This window comes from Phocoena sinus, chromosome 9 (genome assembly GCF_008692025.1).
Source record: "Phocoena sinus isolate mPhoSin1 chromosome 9, mPhoSin1.pri, whole genome shotgun sequence".
Lineage (NCBI taxonomy): Eukaryota > Metazoa > Chordata > Mammalia > Artiodactyla > Phocoenidae > Phocoena > Phocoena sinus.
Window position 1 is genome coordinate 87090094 of NC_045771.1, and position 18063 is coordinate 87108156.

General features: G+C 38.2%; 1 protein-coding gene across 1 annotated transcript; it reads left to right on the forward strand.

Moving 5' to 3' along the window:
* Window positions 1-111: 111 nt before the first annotated feature.
* Window positions 112-17925, forward strand: PSMC2 (proteasome 26S subunit, ATPase 2). Its single transcript, XM_032644083.1, has 13 exons — window positions 112-2153; window positions 2691-2919; window positions 4607-4644; window positions 5224-5305; window positions 6017-6116; window positions 11709-11840; window positions 12248-12320; window positions 12688-12783; window positions 13439-13603; window positions 14504-14591; window positions 16177-16379; window positions 16476-16572; window positions 16654-17925. Exons 2-13 carry the CDS (start codon window positions 2850-2852, stop codon window positions 16809-16811), a joined length of 1302 nt encoding a protein of 433 aa, XP_032499974.1. The 5' UTR covers window positions 112-2153; window positions 2691-2849; the 3' UTR covers window positions 16812-17925.
* Window positions 17926-18063: the final 138 nt, after the last annotated feature.

Sequence of the window (18063 nt, forward strand, 5' to 3'; positions counted from 1 at the left end):
GACATGATTTTCTATAGCAGCTCTTACTATGTTCTTTTCCTTTTTTTTTTTTTTTTCGGTACGCGGGCCTCTCACTGTTGTGGCCTCTCCCGTTGCGGGGCACAGGCTCCGGACGCGCAGGCTCAGCGGCCATGGCTCACGGGCCATGGCATGAGGGATCTTCCCGGACCGGGGCAGGAACCCGTGTCCCCTGCATCGGCAGGAGGACTCTCAACCACTGCGCCACCAGGGAAGCCCTTCTTTTCCTTTTTAAGTTAACTACTACTTTATTAGTTTGAACTGAACCGTTGATTTTAGTAGTAGCTGTACTTGTATAAATAGAAAGTGAGATGTGTATGAATTAGTATTGACAGTAACAGTCTATACATTCATAGAGAATTCTGTACATAAACCTGTAATGCGTTTGTGTTTACCTAAATATTAATAGGAGCTAATGTTTGTGCTATTACTAATTTACCTGGGCTATCGCATTTAATACCCATATCATTTGCAGAAGAAACCCCTCTGTAGTATTAGATTCTAATCCAAGGCCAGCAATCATTTTACCCTGCTCTAGCAGCATGAAGTTTTCTTTCAAGATATTCCCAATTACAGGACTCTATTGTTTAATTGTTTAATAAAATTAATTATACTTCTCCTGTATGATTCCTTCTAGGACTGAGGTCAAATGCAAGAATTAGCAAAAAGAAATCAGTGGGTGGAAATTCACAGACTCCACCTCCCACCCTCCACCCCACACAGAGTTATCTGGAATAGGTTGTGCAAAAGAGAAGAACTGATGTGCCACTCTTCTGCAAAGAGACCCAGAAATTAGTAAATTATTATCTAGGAATTATATTTTCACTGTTAAATACATTGAATTGGCCTGTGTATCTGCCGCATGACAAAACTGTTACTTCAAAACTGACATTTCAAACACTAAACTAATTATCTCACCCTAAAACTCTTCCTGACCTGTAGCCACTGTTAAAACAAGCTCTAAGGGTCAAGGTAACCTGACTCCACTTTCTTAATCTTTTCTCACACCTATCCCAATTATTCTCACCATAAGCTCTAAGAGCATGAAGGTTATTTTTTTTTAATTGTGGTAAAATACTCATAACATAAAATTCTCATCGTAACCACTTGAAACTGTGCAGTTCAGTGGTGCTAAGTACATTCACTCTGTTGTGCAACCAATATCCAGAACTCTTTTCATCTTGCAAAACTGAAACTCTTATATGCGTTAAACTCCCCATTTCCACCGCCCCTCAGTCCCTAGCAACCATCATTCAACTTTCTATCTCTGTGAATTTGACTACTATAGGTACCTCATATAAGTGGAATCATACACTATTTGTCTTCTTGTCACTGACTTATTCCCTTAGCATAATGTCTTCACAATTGCAGTGTGTGCCAGAATTCTTGTTTTTAAGGCTGAATAATATTCCATTGTATGTACATTTTATTTATCCATTCATAGGTGGTTGCTTCCACCTTTTGGCCATAGTGAATAATGTTGCTATGAACATATGAACATATGAGGTACAAATTTCTCTTTGAGACCCTGCTTTCAATTCTTGTGTGTATATACCCAGAACTGGAATTGCTGGGTTATTTGATAATTCTATTTTTAATTTTTTGAGGTACTGCCATACTGTTTTCCACAGTGGTTGCATCGTTTTACATTTCCACCAGCAGTGCACAAGGTTTCCATTTTCTCCACGTCCTCACCAACACTTTTTTTTTTTTTTTTGATAATAGCCATTCTAACAAGTATGAGGTGGTATTTCATGGTTTTGATGTGCATTTCCCCAGGGCCTAGTGAAGCTGAGCGTCTTTCCATGTGCTTCTTGACCATTTGTATAACTTCTTGGGACAGATGTCCATTCAAGTACATTGTCCAGTTAAAAAATTGGGTTGTGTTTTGTTATTGAGTTTTAGTTCTTTCTTTCTTGGCGGCTCCACAGGCTTGTGGGATCTTAGCTCCCCATCCAGGGATTGAACCTGGGCCCCTGCAGTGAAAGCTCTGAGTTCTAACCTCTGGACCGCCAGGGAATTCCCGTTTTAGTTTTTATATATTCTGGATATTAGCCCCTTATCAGATATATGACTTACAAATATTTTGTCTCATTCTGTAGGTTGCCTTTTCACTGCTGACTGGGTACAGAAAGGTCAGGCTTTTTTTTTTTTTTTTTTTCATTTCTAACTTCTACAATTGTCTAACTGCTCTCTTCCATTCCTCGTCTCCCGAATTCATTTCTTTCAAAACCTGCTCTCTTCTCTGGCTCTCCTGTATCTGAAGATGGTACCATTCTTTGGCAGCAGGGTCAAACATGGAAACCATTTACCTCCTCATCCCTTGTTAGTGTCAAATTAGTGAACAACTTCTATTTACCTTCACTCTATGTATAAATCTAGTCACTACTCATTGCGTATCGAATAAGCCAGGTACTTTACAAACACTGTTATTTAATGCATCCACAATGCTGTGAGGTCAAGGGGAAAATTAAAGCACAGAGATTAAAGAAGTTACCCAAGGGTACAGAGTTTAAATGACTAAAGCAGGATTTAAACTCAGCGACCTGAGCCTGAGTTGATCTTGCAATCTGTTGCTCTGGGAACTCGCCACGGTGAGGGGCTAAGGGAGAGCGACGTTCCCTCCTAACAGCGAAACCTTCTCACTCCCCTTCGCTGCTCTCCCGCCGCAGGGCCTGTCCTCCGTGGCGTTCTTCCGCCCGTTTCTGGGGCAAAAGGGCCCGCGAAGCCGGCCTTATTTCCGGTGAGGAAGGGAAAGGCAGGAGCGCCACCGGAAGCGAGGAAGGTGCTGTGTAATCACCCAGCAAGCTGAGGTTCTTGGATCTCCTAAAATGCCGGATTACCTCGGTGCAGATCAGCGGAAAACCAAAGAAGATGAGAAAGAAGACAAGCCCATCCGAGGTCAGTTGACGTAGGCAGGAGCTCCGGGCCGGGGCAGGACCATCTTGGCCCGGGGTCCGGGATGGGGGGGGTTGGATTCCTGCTCGGCGCTCTGTCGCTTTTGTGCCGCTAGCGATTTGAGTCTGGTGCTGCAGACGGGTTGACCGGCCTGTCCTCTCCGTCTCCCCTCTACCAGCCCCGCGTCCTGTGTTCATCTCTCGCTGATCGAAATTTTTATTCACATTCAGCTCTCAGGTCTTGAAGGAGTCACGCGCCCCGCTTGGCCTTGCAGGCCTTGAAAAGTTCCCCGCGTGGCGGTGCTTGGTCGCCTGGACCCTCTTTGCTGTCCCTCCTCCCCCTCAAATGACAGCTTGCTGTTGTTATCACTGTATAGCCAGGATCCTGAGACATAATTTTCTTTTTTAAAAAACATTCCTTTGACTAGATAATTCATTCACATGATTCAAAACACGAAAGCGGAAAAGATAAATGGAAAAGTGTCTCATCCTTGACCCCGGCCACCTCTTATCCACGGAGGCAACTGATGTTGCCGTTTTGCCTCATCTTTCTAGGCATTTTCTGTGTACATTCAAGCAAGTTTGTTTGTATATTCCTTTTTTTTTACATAAATATAACATGCTGTACATCTTGCTTTTTAAAAAATTTTAATGATATGATATAAGTTCATATCATTATGTAGAGTCAGTGTGGTCTGTATAGTATCCCAAATGATTGGGTGTTCAGTAATAATCATTATTGATGGACATTATACGAATGAATAACCTTGTTAATATAACTCTTTACTACATGCACAAACACAAGCTGTAGGGTAAATTTTAGAAATGAAGTTGTAATTTTTATAGACACTGCTGGGTTACTCTCCTTAGAGACTATACCACTTGACCCTTTCCCCGCAGCACGTTCGTTCTTGATTTCTTCCCAGTAGCCCCTTTTGTAAAAGCCTCATCTTTATGCTGTTTTCTTTTGTTCCTTATAGGCTATTTTAAAACATTCTTATGGTGAATTTTTGTTGTCTTTCCTTCCTAAACAACTTCAACCTCTCCTAGCACCCTTTCTTCTTAATATCCACCCACCCCTCAGAGAAGGAGCATTTCCTCTCCACTTTCATCTCACTCTTTTCCCTTGAAAGAGGTACTCAGTCACCTAGTGTAAAATTCAGTCACAGAGATGTAACATTTCATCTGGGTATTTCTCTGGGTAAGTTATAATTGTATAAATATATTAACAAATGTATCCCTTGGATACAGTTATGACTAATGTGTGTAGCATTTTCTGCGCTTCTTCATCCATGTCTTACTTGATCTTTAGAGCAACATTGAGGCTAACAATTTTCCAGGTGAGAAGACTGATGCTCAGAGAACTTAAATGGTTTTTCCAGGGTTACTTAGCAAATGCATGATCTTGCTGGGACTCGTGCTGAGGTCGTTTTGAATCTCAAAGTCTGTTCTTTGGGCTCCGTGTTCTTGTTATGTCATATCACTTTGAAGCTATGTTATGTACTTTTTAAAATCTGCCTTCACCCAGTTAGATAAAAGTTCCTTGAGTCCAGGAACTATCTGATGGTTGTGTTTATATCATTACAACTTTTCACAGTTTTTCTCACTCAATGCGATCTGAATTGAACAGAAAAGAATTGTAAGCTCTAGTTTCTTTTGTTTGAATTCATGTATTATCTTTTTTCCTTTAGCTCTGGATGAGGGGGATATTGCCTTGCTGAAAACTTATGTAAGTCCTTTCAGTGTCTACAAAATATAGATGTTTTGTGTTGAAATAAGGACTCTTGTTGGTATTGGCCTTCCAGAATAGTTGGAAGAGACTGTCCAGCTGTTTAATCTTCACTGATAAAAAGTTATCTACCTACAGTTTCTATTTAGAATAGATCAAAGAGTAAATACTCAGTGTGTCCAAGCTTATACATTATCTCTGTACTATTTGTAATTAAAGTGCGGTACTATATTGAAAGATATTTGAAATAATTTACTATATTTAGAAATATTTACTATATTTAAAACGTATGAAAATGAATTAGATCTGAAATGGTACGTTTTAATGCATAGAAATGGACTTGAATTTTAGATAATTTTAGTCATGATTTTCATTTGTTACCTTGCATAATGGTTTGCTGCCTGTTTAGGGGAATATATTGGTTCAGGAATAGTTCTGAAAATGATAGATTCCCTCTCTCTACTCTCATTTCACAAGCTTTAGGACAATAATAGCTATTACAAGTGTAAAAGTTTTTGTTTATAGTTTAATACATTGTTGGTATCCTGATATTCTAATTAAACTGACTTTAACTCCTAGGGCCAGAGCACTTACTCTAGGCAAATCAAACAGGTTGAAGATGACATTCAACAACTTCTCAAGAAAATTAATGAGCTCACGGGTATGTATATTTTTTATTTCTGTTTCCCCTCTTTATGGGTAATGGTTTGATTATATCAAAGGAGCTGAAATACCAATGTCACTCTTCCATGAATCACAGACTTTAAAAAATTATCCTTCCTATCTGTTAAGAAATTGGATCTCATTTAATAATCTCTTTTCATTTCCTTTTACAAGAAAGTTTAATGCTTAAGCAATTAAGAAACATCATCCTTTAAGCAAGTATTGTTTCTGTTGGTCAAAGCCAAGTTCAGTTGACTATAATAAACAAGTCAGAATTTCTTCTTGAATAAAAATATGATCTCACATGGTACTGCTTGAAGTAAGTGGGCTATGGCCTAGTAGTCGGAAACTTTTCTTTTTGGGAACTTGAGTGGTGAAGTTTTATATTGTTAGTATTTGACTTGCACAAAAAAAAGTCAAATATGACATCACATCACATTTTTGGCCTGTGACTACTTTAGGGCCGTGGTTTTCAACTGGGGTCATCCCCCTAGGACATTCGGCAGCATCTAAACTCATTCTTGATTCTCCCAACTTAAAGGGGAGGTGGTGCTAGTGATTAGTGGCTAGAGGCCGGGGACGCTCCTAACCATCCTGGAATGCACAGGATGCCCCCCACAGCAAATTATTCAGTCCAGAATGGTAGTGGTGCTGGGGTGAGAAAGCTTGCATTACAGTCCAGTGAATTTTGTAATCTTTCTTTACGTAGGTATTAAAGAGTCTGACACTGGCCTGGCCCCACCAGCACTGTGGGATTTGGCTGCGGATAAGCAAACCCTCCAGAGTGAACAGCCTTTGCAGGTTGCGAGGTACGCATAGTGTGCTCTGTGGAAATTTATTTTTATCTGTACTTTCAGGTACTTTTTCAAGCCTTGGGTATAATGTAATAATAGTTCGTAAAGAATTTTTATGCCATATTCCAAGTAAATTCAGCTTTCTCGAAAAGTATCTGGGGTTAAAACTTTATACTTTAAACAATTATTTAAGAAATAGGTGAAGATGTAATCATATAAAAGATTCAAATGATACAGGAAGATACAGAACAAAATATGAAAACCTTCCTTCCCATCTAACTACTGAAAATAATTTGGTCCTCTTAATCCTCCAGTGCGTTTTCACGTATATATTTACATACAAAGAAACATCCTGTTTTCTTTTTAGATATAACTACATATTTTAGAAATCTTTCATTGTCTTTGTTATAGATGTACCTTTTTTTTAAATTTATTTTTGGCTGCGCTGGGTCTTCATTGCTGTGTGCGGGCTTTCTCTAGTTGTGGTGAGTGGGAGCTACTCTTCGATGCGGCACGCGGGCTTCTCACTGCGGTGGCTTCTCTTGTTGTGGAGCACGGGCTCTAGGCGCACGGGCTTCAGTAGTTGCAGCACATGGGCTTCAGTAGTTGTGGCACGCGGGCTTTAGAGCGCAGGCTCAGTAGTTGTGGCACACGGGCTTAGTTGCTCCTCAGCATGTGGGATCTTCCCAGACCAGGGCTTAAACCCATGTCCCCTGCATTGGCAGGCGGATTTTTAACCACTGCGCCACCAGGGAAGCCCAGATGTACCTTTTCAATTTCTTGTTTCTCTTGTTTTTTAAAAATTACATAATATTCTATAGGTGTTTAGGTTGTTTGCAATTTCTGTTATGATAACAGTGCTGGACTGAACACGCATGTTAAATATTTCTCTACATATGTGCATACATTTCTATAGTATAGCTTACTAGAAGTGGAATTATGGGGACAGAGGCATTTACCAAATGGCAAACCCAAAAAAAGTGGTTTGGCCAGTCTACATTCTTACCCAAAGGTTTTGAGGGAAATGCGTATTTGCCTGATCAATGTAAGATATGTGATTATTGATTTTTAAACTTCTGCCATTTGGGCAAAAAAATTAAAAAAAAACAATTCACTTTAATTTGTGTCATGCTGATTAGTAATATGATAGCTACTTCTTATACTTATTAAACATTTGTAGTTTTTTGACCATTCATGTTTTGTTCCATTGGATTGTTTCTTGTTAATTTTTAGGAATGCTTCATATATTGTACATGTTAATCTTTTCTTAAATATGTTACAAATATTTTTTCTCAGTCTCTCACTTGACTTTTAACTTCTCAGTACTTTTTGTTGTACTGTTTTAACTTTTTAGGAGGTAAATAAAATATATTAGCTTTTTCATTATACCTTTTGGGTTTTAATGTTGCTTAGAAAGGCCTAGCCCAGTCCAAGATTATAAACATGTTCTCCTGTGTTTTATTCTCATTATTGAAAGTTTTGTTTTAATTTTGCCTCTTTAATACAGTTACAGGTTATTTTTCTTTCATCTTATCCTCCTTTCCTTTTTCTGTCTTTCCATGCTTTCATTTATTTGCTTTTTAGTTTTATCATGGTTTTAAAGAGTTAAATAGTTCTATGACAACAGTTTCTCCTAATTCCTCTTTACTAGAGGCACCTATTTTCAAAACTTTTAGGTGGTTATTTTGGTTTCTGCCTTTCTATTTCTAATGGATAGCGTCAAGTTTTGTATATTGTAGCTCACTTCTTGATTTTTTAGTTTCAGGTGGTGCTTATTGGTTTTCCCACCATGAAAGATGAGGATTTTGTTTTGCTTTGTTTCCTCTACCTTCGTCCCAAAGACATGCCCTTCCCATCCTTATGGCCTCATAATGTAATTATATTAAAATTTTGGTTAGATCCGCATTTAGTGTTTTCATAATTATGGCTAAGTAAACCCTATTCACAAAGAGCCATTGGTAAACTGTGATTACTTTTCCTTTCTTCTACCACTTTGTTTTCCTTGCCCTAACTGTCTCGTTTTTTCATTTGCCTTGTTGTCTATGTATATTACTAACTCAACCCTCCCGCCCCGCCCCCGGTTTTTCGCGGTCATCTCAGTTATTCTTCAGATGCCTTAGGTCCGTCAGGTTTTCTCACGTGTACCTCAGGTGCAGCAGCTGCATCACGTATTCTCTCAGGTTCATCTTCCTGAGCAAGCCTTTCCCAGCGCTTTCTGACCTGCTTCAGTCTGGACTGGTTGCCTGCACGCCTGCTGAATCACGAGCATCCTGTGACTTCGTACCCTGGAGGTTCCCTTTGACTCTCCTGTTGCTCGTGTATCACGAGTTTCTCTTTCTGATTTATTTACACCCTCACTCGGTGGCCTGTATTCTCTGGTAGCTTCCTGAAAGGGTCATTTGGGAGGTACCATATGAGACCACGTATGTCTGGAAATATCTTGGCTGATAGAAAATTCTTCTCCTTCAGAATTTTGAAGGCATCGTTACATTGTCCTCTGCCTCCCGGTGGTGTTAGTCTGAAGCCATTCCGATTCCCAGTCCTATGTATGTGACCTTTTCTTCCTCTGAAAGTTGTAGGCTCTTCCCTTGTTCTCAGTGTTCTGAAATTCCATGGCTTCGTGCCTTGGTGTTGGTGTGTTTTCAGCAGTGGTGCTGCGCTCTCATGTCCTTCAGTGTGCACATTTTCTTGAAGCTATTTATTTGTAAATAGTTTCTTTCCATTTTCTTGGTCCTCTGTTCTGGACTTGTGTTACAGGAATATTGGACCTCCTGGAAATGCTAATCTTTCTCTCCTGCTTTTCTCATTTTGTCTTTTTGTTAGATTTTCTTAACTTTGAGTCTATGTATTGATTTTTTTTCCCTCTCACTTAAGTTTTTAATTTCCAAGAGCTTTTCTTTCTTTCAGTGTATATGTTGTGTTGTCCTGTTCTCATATCATGGTTGTAATATGCTGTCAACGTCTAAGGAAGTTAAGGATAACTGGAAGGTTTCTGTTTCCTCTAAGATGCTTTTTTCCTCTTTGCTTGCTTGGTGTCTGTCTTTTATGTTAGATGTCTGGTAATCTTACTTTGTGCTTTTGTTTAGTGGGAGACCAAAAAGCTGATAGAAGCTCTAGATTCAATAGTGAGGCATGTCTATCTTAGGCTTCACTGTAGCTTATACGGTTGAATGTTTAGTTGGGGAGCCTTCAGGGTCAGTGTCTTTAGATCTTTCATTTGGATGGTCACTCTTCCCAGAGAAGTTGTCTTCAGTCTCATGTTGTCTCCAATCTCCAATATTTTGGAAGAACAGTGGAGATAGAGGGCTAGGGAATGTCAGTGGCAGGTTCACTTATGTTTAATCACCCTTCCCCTCTCACCTCCACACTCTCATTTTCAGTGAAGTTACCACCACCCTACCCCTTGCCCCAGCATTTCTTGACACTTTGTTTTACTCTCCAGAATATTTTCATCACCTCCAAAAGAAACCCCGTACCTATTAACTGTCCCTGTTCCCCTCTCTCACTGGCCCCTGGCAACCACTCATCTACTTCCTGTCTCTATGGATTTGCCTATCCTGGACATTTCATATAAATGTAATCATACAAGGCATGACCTTTTTCTGGCTTCTTTAGCTTAGCGTAGTGTTTTAAGCTTCATACATGTTGTAGCTTGTATCAGAACATCTTTTTTTTTTTTAATAGCGTAATTATATTCCAGTCTAATTTCTCTCTTCGTTGATACTCTCTGGTGAGACATTGTTCTCATACCTCCCATTAATTCTTTAGACATGGTTTCCTTTGGTTTTTAAAAAAAATATTTATGACACTGATGAAAGTTTTTGTTTAGTAAGACCAATGTCTAGGCTTTCTCAAGGACAGTTTCTATGGACTTTTTTCCCTATGTATGGGCCATATTTTATTTCTTTTTGTGTCTCATAATTTTTTGATAGAAACTGGACATTTTAAATAACGTCAGTTCTGGAACTCAGATTTCCCCTATCCCCAGGATTTGTTACTGTTGCTGTTCCTTGCTGTTTTTTTCTTTGAAGTGTTTTTGGTCAGCCTCGTTAGCCCCAACTGGTAAATGCCATCTCAGACAGTTGATGTTAAACAATTGCCACCGATTGTTTCCAGTAAATGTCCTGTGGGCAGGGGGTGTGTAGACAGTGAGCTCTGAGTCTGGTCAAATAAAAGCAAGTCCTGAGAATGGAGCTTTTCAGCTAGCTGCCAGACAGGTCAAATAGTTCTCTGGGGTTGGGCTTTTGGGGAGCTCCAGTTCTTTGTCCCTGCCTTCCCCCAGGAAGGCTGCTTGTTTTCACATCTACCACGGCTGTGAGGCCGTTGGCTTTCAAGTCTTGTGCAGAGCTGGGGAGAGGGCTATGGGATGAAGGCGAATTTAAACGCAAAATGCTCGCTGTTCTTACCAGGATTCAGCCCTTTTCTCTTTTTTTGAATAAACATTCTTTGGATTGTTACAAACCTATAGTTTGAGTTCTGAAAATGTTGATTTTCAATGTTTTTGCCAGTGTTCTCTTTGCTTTTAAGGATGAGCAGGTTTTCAAAGGTCCTTATTTAAAGTTCTGCAAGTTGAGGTCCCTGTATATATACTTTTTCAGCTGAGAATTAAAAAAATCCCTATCTGTGCAACACTGTTGGCAGGGTCTGTCAGATAAAGTCGTGATAGATACTTTCTATATATAAAATTCTACTTCCCTGGTAGACCTTTTCCAATAACAGAAAATGGAATCCTGTCCACAATTTATGCTGCAAGGACAAAGAATTCTTTACCTTACTCTTAGCTCTACCTATATGCACACGCCAGAGACTATTTTGTATTTCCCTGTATTTGTTGCTACAGCTTATGATATAAGCTCTTTCCAATATGAGTTCTGTTTTTTGTTTTTGGGTTTCTTCTGTAGGAAGATAGCATAGAAAATAGGCAGTAGACTACCTCCTACTGTGATGTATGTGGGGTTTCAGATTCGCCTTCACCACAACCCACAGGAAAAGAATATATTTAAGTGAAAAACAGCAACAGTAATAATTGATTTGAAGTATAAACTCAGGAAAGAATGAACATATTTATTACTTGACGTAAGACAAGATGACTGTCTTTTTATAGGAAAAATAAAAAGGAGAATACCTGAAGATATAGAGGAGTATTACTAATAAAGCCATATAGTTATGAAAATCAAGAAAGAACTTTTTTTTTGTAGTTGAGCATTTGTTTTTGTTTTTTTTATACAGCAGGTTCTTATTAGTTATCTATTTTATACATATTAGTGTATACATGTCAATCCCAGTCTCCCAATTCATCACACCACCATCCCGCCTCCCCGCCACTTTTCCCCCTTGGTAAAGAGAACTTCTTAATGATGAAATATTTGGGTTTAATTTTCCAGGGGAATGTATCTTTTGAAATTTTTATGGCTTGGCTAAAGTTGAGCAGACCCTTGGGATTGAGCATATTCTGTAGAGAAGGATCCTTAACAGTGGCCCAGTTTCTGCAGTTCTAGTTTACACCTGCTTATTCGTGTACTGCATACCTAGGGGAGAATCTAGTTACTTGAATTCATTATTAATGGTTCAGGTTCCTTACTCTAATCAAGCCTTTTGCCATGTTAGATGCACAAAGATAATCAATGCTGATTCGGAGGACCCGAAGTACATTATCAATGTGAAGCAGTTTGCCAAGTTTGTGGTGGACCTCAGTGATCAGGTTGCACCTACTGACATTGAAGAAGGGATGAGAGTTGGGTAAGATTTCTATTTGCAGTAAATACTCGTCTTTCATTGAAGATGCCATGTCACATTCACACCCTTGGCTTGCCTTTGAATGGGTGAACTGGGTGCCATGGAATACCGGGGTAACCTAGGAGAGGGCTGCAGTTGGACAGCCTTGCTGCTGCTGCATCTGTTTCCTGACCTCCCCACCCCCACTTGGCCTTTTATGGCCTCAAATGTCATGATCAAACTAAGTACAAAATTGTAGAGTTGAGTTTGCCAGTCTATTTAAGGTAACATGGTATAGGAGGAGGAAGCACTTGCTCTAGGATGGTTATGAGGATTAAGTGAGTTAATGTAAATAATGTATATAGAACACATGATAATTCACTCAGTAAATTTTTTGAATGTATTGGTGAGGCTCTTTTTTACTTCCTTAGTGTGGACAGAAATAAGTATCAGATTCACATTCCACTGCCTCCTAAGATTGACCCAACAGTTACCATGATGCAGGTAAGAAACCACGAGAGGGAAAAGGAATGGCATGACTAATTGCATCCATCTCAAAAAAAGTTGAAACTTTTTAACTAATAAAATATTAATATGTGGGTATGTATTGAAGAGTTGCCAAAATTTTTAAAACAATTTTTCAGATGAGAAAGTCTTTATCGGTCTTTATTTTAGTAGTTTGTCTCTCACTTAGTGTCATAGCAAGTGGGTCTAGGACACTGGGCAGTATATTCCATTTTTATTAAAATTCTTACTTGCTGTAAATCTGATTTTTCTTTTAGGGTATTGGGTCTGCTCTACTGGATAGAACACTTGGATTAGTATGCAAAAGCGTGTGGCTCTATGTTGTACATTTTCATCCCTCTCTTAGGTGGAGGAAAAACCTGATGTTACATATAGTGATGTGGGTGGCTGTAAGGAACAAATTGAGAAACTTCGAGAAGTAGTTGAAACCCCACTACTTCATGTAAGTGGTTGAGTCTGTTGCCTTTTAAATTTCTTTGTACAAAGGTGTGAGAGCCTTTTGTGTACTGTGCACTAAAATTATGCCTATATATTAGTTTTAAAATTTTATGTTTTCCTAAATGAAAATTTTTGATGGGGTAGAGGGTAAAGGTGTGGAGAACTGGTAAGTTCCAGAAGAGAAAGTAAAAGGATTGAGTCGTCAAGCCTATTCAAAAAAAGAAGAATCTGCTATTTAGAGTGACAAGGGAGGTTGAGGCGTAACCTTTAGAATAGGTTGTTGTAGAAGAAACAATGTGTTTTAACGCTATCAAGAAGAAATGGGCTTTAACTGAATCAAATTAAGCCTGGGGGGATAATGGAAAAAACTAGAATATTAAATATGAGACAATACTTCTTTAAACACTGTAATTTTTTAAAATTAGGGAAAAAAAGTGTTTTGTTAACCCTGGATAATAGAAATACCTTTAAAAGCCATTCAGCCTTATGTATTAATGAGTCTAGTTTAGATCTTATGTCTTATTCATAAGTAAATTCTTATTTAGATTAAGTATATAAATTGTGGACTGAATAATTTTGGTTTAAATATATTGATGTAGAAGTAGTCTTGTTTTTATTATAGAGAATTGATAAGTGTAAAAATCATGTCTCCATCACAGCCAGAGAGGTTTGTTAACCTTGGCATCGAGCCTCCTAAGGGTGTGCTGCTCTTTGGTCCACCGGGTACAGGCAAGACACTCTGTGCTCGGGCAGTTGCTAATAGGACCGATGCTTGCTTCATTCGAGTTATTGGATCTGAACTTGTACAGAAGTACGTCGGTGAGGTAAAGTAAATTGATAATAATCAAAGAATATGTAGCTCTATGAAAGATTTATAAAGCATAGATGAAATTAAAATGGGAATTCCACATTGAAGATTGAGAGAGACCTGAAATTTTTTGATTGATGGATTGTAATTAGTAGGTCAGAAGCCCAGAAGCCACCAGCATTCCCGTGCGGTCATTTGGAAATAAACTGCTGAACATTTTTAATCAATCAGTATGCTCCCTACTCAGAAGGGTGACATTTTCTACAGATTTGGTTTGTAAGATCAATAACCCAGTAATGCCCAGTGAATGCATTCGAAAGTGTGTTCACTTCAGGGGCAGTGTTTTATGTTGTTCTGAGAAAGAGAACAGAGATTGTCTATGTGTATGTGTGTGGGTGTATGTACACACATGTATGTACACACACACACGTGTTTTTCATTAGAGAGTAAGTCTAGGGCTGAATATATTATATCTGAAACATTAATGATTAGTATACTTACAATGAGAATTAGAACAGGGATCTGCGTGAGTTGAGATACTTTTATTCCGTTATCAAAACTTACAAATCAAATTCATTGATCAGAAATGCCAAGTGATGGATCAAATGCTTTTATTTCCTCAAGTTTTATTGATTGAAATGGTGCCTTTATTTTATTTAATCATGTTAATTTGACCTCTTCAGGTCTTAAAGTTATTGGCTATTTAATAGGTACAGAATCATGAAATTACTTAATATTGTTTTAAAGCTAATAAGATTAATTTGATGGAATAGGTAACAAACTTCAGTCTTTCTGAAAAAGCTTTAGGTAATAATGGTTGAGAATACTGTTAGGAATATTAAAAAGTTTGCAGTATAACTTATTATATTTTAAAAGATTTTAAAACCAACTCTGAATTCACACTTTTTTTCATCAGGGGGCTCGAATGGTTCGAGAGCTCTTTGAAATGGCCAGAACAAAGAAAGCCTGCCTTATCTTCTTTGATGAAATTGATGCCATCGGAGGTATGAATGGTATCTCAGAGAACTTTACAACTGGGTTTCATGAGAATTCTGTAGTAGTATGTGTAAAGTTCCCCTGATACATTAATCTTGTACAGAATTTTAAATTCCAACTCTTTTATGAGCTTTAGCACATCAAAGTCACGGATCTAATAAACTTTAGGGCCACACCATAAAGGAAAGATGAAGCATTATATATATAGCATTGGTATTTCTCAAAGTCTTTATCTTTGAACTTTCCCAGTTTCTTTCCTAGGGCACATATTTTCACTTTAGCAATTCCTAACTTGGGATACAGCTTCACTTAATCGGATCAGAAAGCACTGGGGCATAATTTAATTGGTGGTAGTTTTTCATAAAGTGTACGTAAAATAACATTATTGGCTTCATAGATTTGATGAAATACAGTATTAGCTGTGCAATCTAGACAGGTTATTTTAACTACCTCTGAGCCCCAGTTTGCTCCTCTTATAAAAGAAATGATAATTCCAGCCTTGTTTATTTCATGGGTTTTTGAGAGGTTTGAAGTCAGTCATAAATGTGATTGACTTTGAAAACTGTATACTGTTCTATAGGCCTTGGCTATTGTTACAGTCTATAAGAGTAATAGTTCCTATTAGCTGCAGATACCAGACAGTTGTTATTTAATGAACTCAGTGACAAGAAAAGTCTTAAAAAATATAGTGGATGCTGTAACACTGTTTGGGGACTGTGGTTAGGATACCTAAAGGCTTGCTTTTAGACTGGATGGATGTTGTGGGCTTTGGACATTCTGTAGGTAGTGTTCAAGGGCCATAATTTGACCACAGTCTGTAGATGCCGTGTTGTGACCCTGAAGTCATTTTTGTAGTATCATTGGAATAAGCCTTATGATGTCAGGATGCTCTGAAACTGTGGCTTCCAAAACGGATTTTGTATAAAACAGTATTAGGGTGAAGGAAGAAAATACTGGTACTTTCCTTCATATTTAATTTTAATCTCATTTTTAAAATTTCTGTTTTTTGTATTTTATAATGTACATAATGCATTAATACAACAGTATGTATTTATACAATTTTAAAATGAAAAAATGTATATGATGGAGGCCTCTTCTTGTGCTATTTTGGTTGAAATGAAGAAGAGTATTGACATTAACCTAGAGTATTCTAATATATCCAAATCAGTGTGATAGTAAGCTGTTACAGTTCTACTGTATTATGGATTTAGCCATAGTTTTAAGGACAGTTTTGAGAAATTTAGAAGAGTATGGCATTTTCTTACATATACTCAAATACCACTGTAGTGCTAATTTTGCATGTATTCTTTTGCCTAGTCCAGGTGTATACTGTGTTGAATGGAGGTGTTCTTCAGTGACTTAAACCAAAATCCTTAAAGAGGATTTAAAAAAATACTTTAAAGGAACCTATGTTAAATCAACCTATGATGAGTCCTTTTCTCGTTAGTTTTGTGTAAATCAGGCTGTTCTTACAGGATTTGCTTAAAACTGAGAGGTTCCCTTGGGCTGGAGGGTGTGATCTGAGCTGAGACTTACTGCGCAGAGTGCTGCTCTGAGTAGATGTGAAAAGTGTCTTTCCTCCTGTCTTCTCAGGGGCTCGTTTTGACGATGGTGCTGGGGGTGACAATGAAGTGCAGAGGACCATGTTGGAACTGATCAATCAGCTGGATGGGTTTGATCCTCGAGGCAACATTAAAGTTCTGATGGCCACAAACAGACCTGACACTCTGGACCCCGCGCTGATGAGGCCCGGGAGACTGGACAGGAAGATTGAGTTTAGCTTACCTGATCTAGAGGTGGGAACATCATTTCACGGTAGAAAAGGGATTCTTTAAATTTTTTCTTCCTGTGCTGTTTTCCAGTTTAATATTTGTCAATTCCCCTATTTTTAGGGTCGGACTCACATTTTTAAGATTCATGCCCGTTCAATGAGTGTTGAAAGAGATATCAGATTTGAATTGTTAGCACGACTGTGTCCAAATAGCACTGGTAGGTAGAAAGGTCTTGCTTCTATTTGCTGGTCTGTCTATTTGGGCTGCTTTAATTAAGCCTGTTCTTTTTGTTTGAAAGGTGCTGAGATCAGAAGCGTCTGCACAGAAGCTGGTATGTTTGCCATCCGAGCACGGCGAAAAATTGCTACTGAGAAGGATTTCTTGGAAGCTGTAAATAAGGTCATCAAGTCCTATGCCAAATTCAGTGCTACTCCGCGCTATATGACATACAACTGAGCCCTGGAGGTGTTCGTGAAAACACTTTTCATTGGAATCCTAACCTTATACAGACTTCTTAATAACCATTTCACACACAAAATAAGTGGTTTTCAAAATTGTATGCTTTTTTTTCAGATGTCGTTTCTCTGTGGTACAATAAAGGGTGATATCTAATGCTGTTAGGCAGAAAAGCTGTTTTTTGACTTGCTACCATTTTTAAAGGTTCCAAATTGTGAAGTGCTTGCTTTGACCACATATGTTCTAGGCATATGCTGGTTGAGTGCTGTACATATATTATCTCATTTTATCTTCCCATCTGCCCAGTGACGTGGATTTAACAGATGCAGAATTTTCCTACCTCGTTTCCTTGTAGCAGAGCTGGGATTCAAGTCCAAGTTTGACAGCTCCATCGCCGATGTCCCCATCCATTATGCTCTTCTGCCCTCATCACAATGGCCCATCCAGGCACATGATCACATGTGTTTCGACAGGTTTTTTCCTACAACGTTGAATAAAGCAGCTTTGGCTAAACTATGTTTAAAGTGTAGGAAGCATCTGATGTAATGTGTTTTGCTTTGCCATTTGAGTTGATTTCAAATTAATCAAGAAGAATTGTTGATTTTAATGACTAGCGAAGTAGTAAAGCAAAAAGAAAAACATACACATATAATAATCTCATTTAGAAAATCCGGAATTGGCTTTATACAGAAAAGTACTTATTTTCATTTTATAAATTAATGGTTTATTAAACCATTATAATTTAATGGTTTAAAATTTCAGTAAAGCTCCCGTTAGACTTCGGGTCTATAGTGAGGTACTTCTAAAATAAAAGTTTTTATTAGAATCTTAAACAAAGCTCTTTAAAATGATTTCTTGTACAGCCACCACCAAATTCCCTCCCCTCTTCCACAATTACCCCTTCCAGGCCCCTGCCAAACACTGAGACCCAAACACAATAAAGAATATTTTTATTGTAGTTCAGTATTCACAAGTAATGCAAAATAGTGAGAGATGGATACATTTTAACTCACAAAAGAAAAAGCTGACAACATAGAAAATGCTGTGTTGCACTGAAATATTTAAAATATGAAAGTTTTAAAGCAGAATAAAGCTGTTCACTCATAAAATCCAACCAACATCCTTTCTTTCTCTTCATTTTTGTGAACTTGATGAGAAAATTTTTTTTCTAATCCTGCCCTAGTCTTTCATGAGGTATGAAAGCGAACCATTTCCAGGTTATGCTGATAAGTGAATGACTAAAGATGTATGT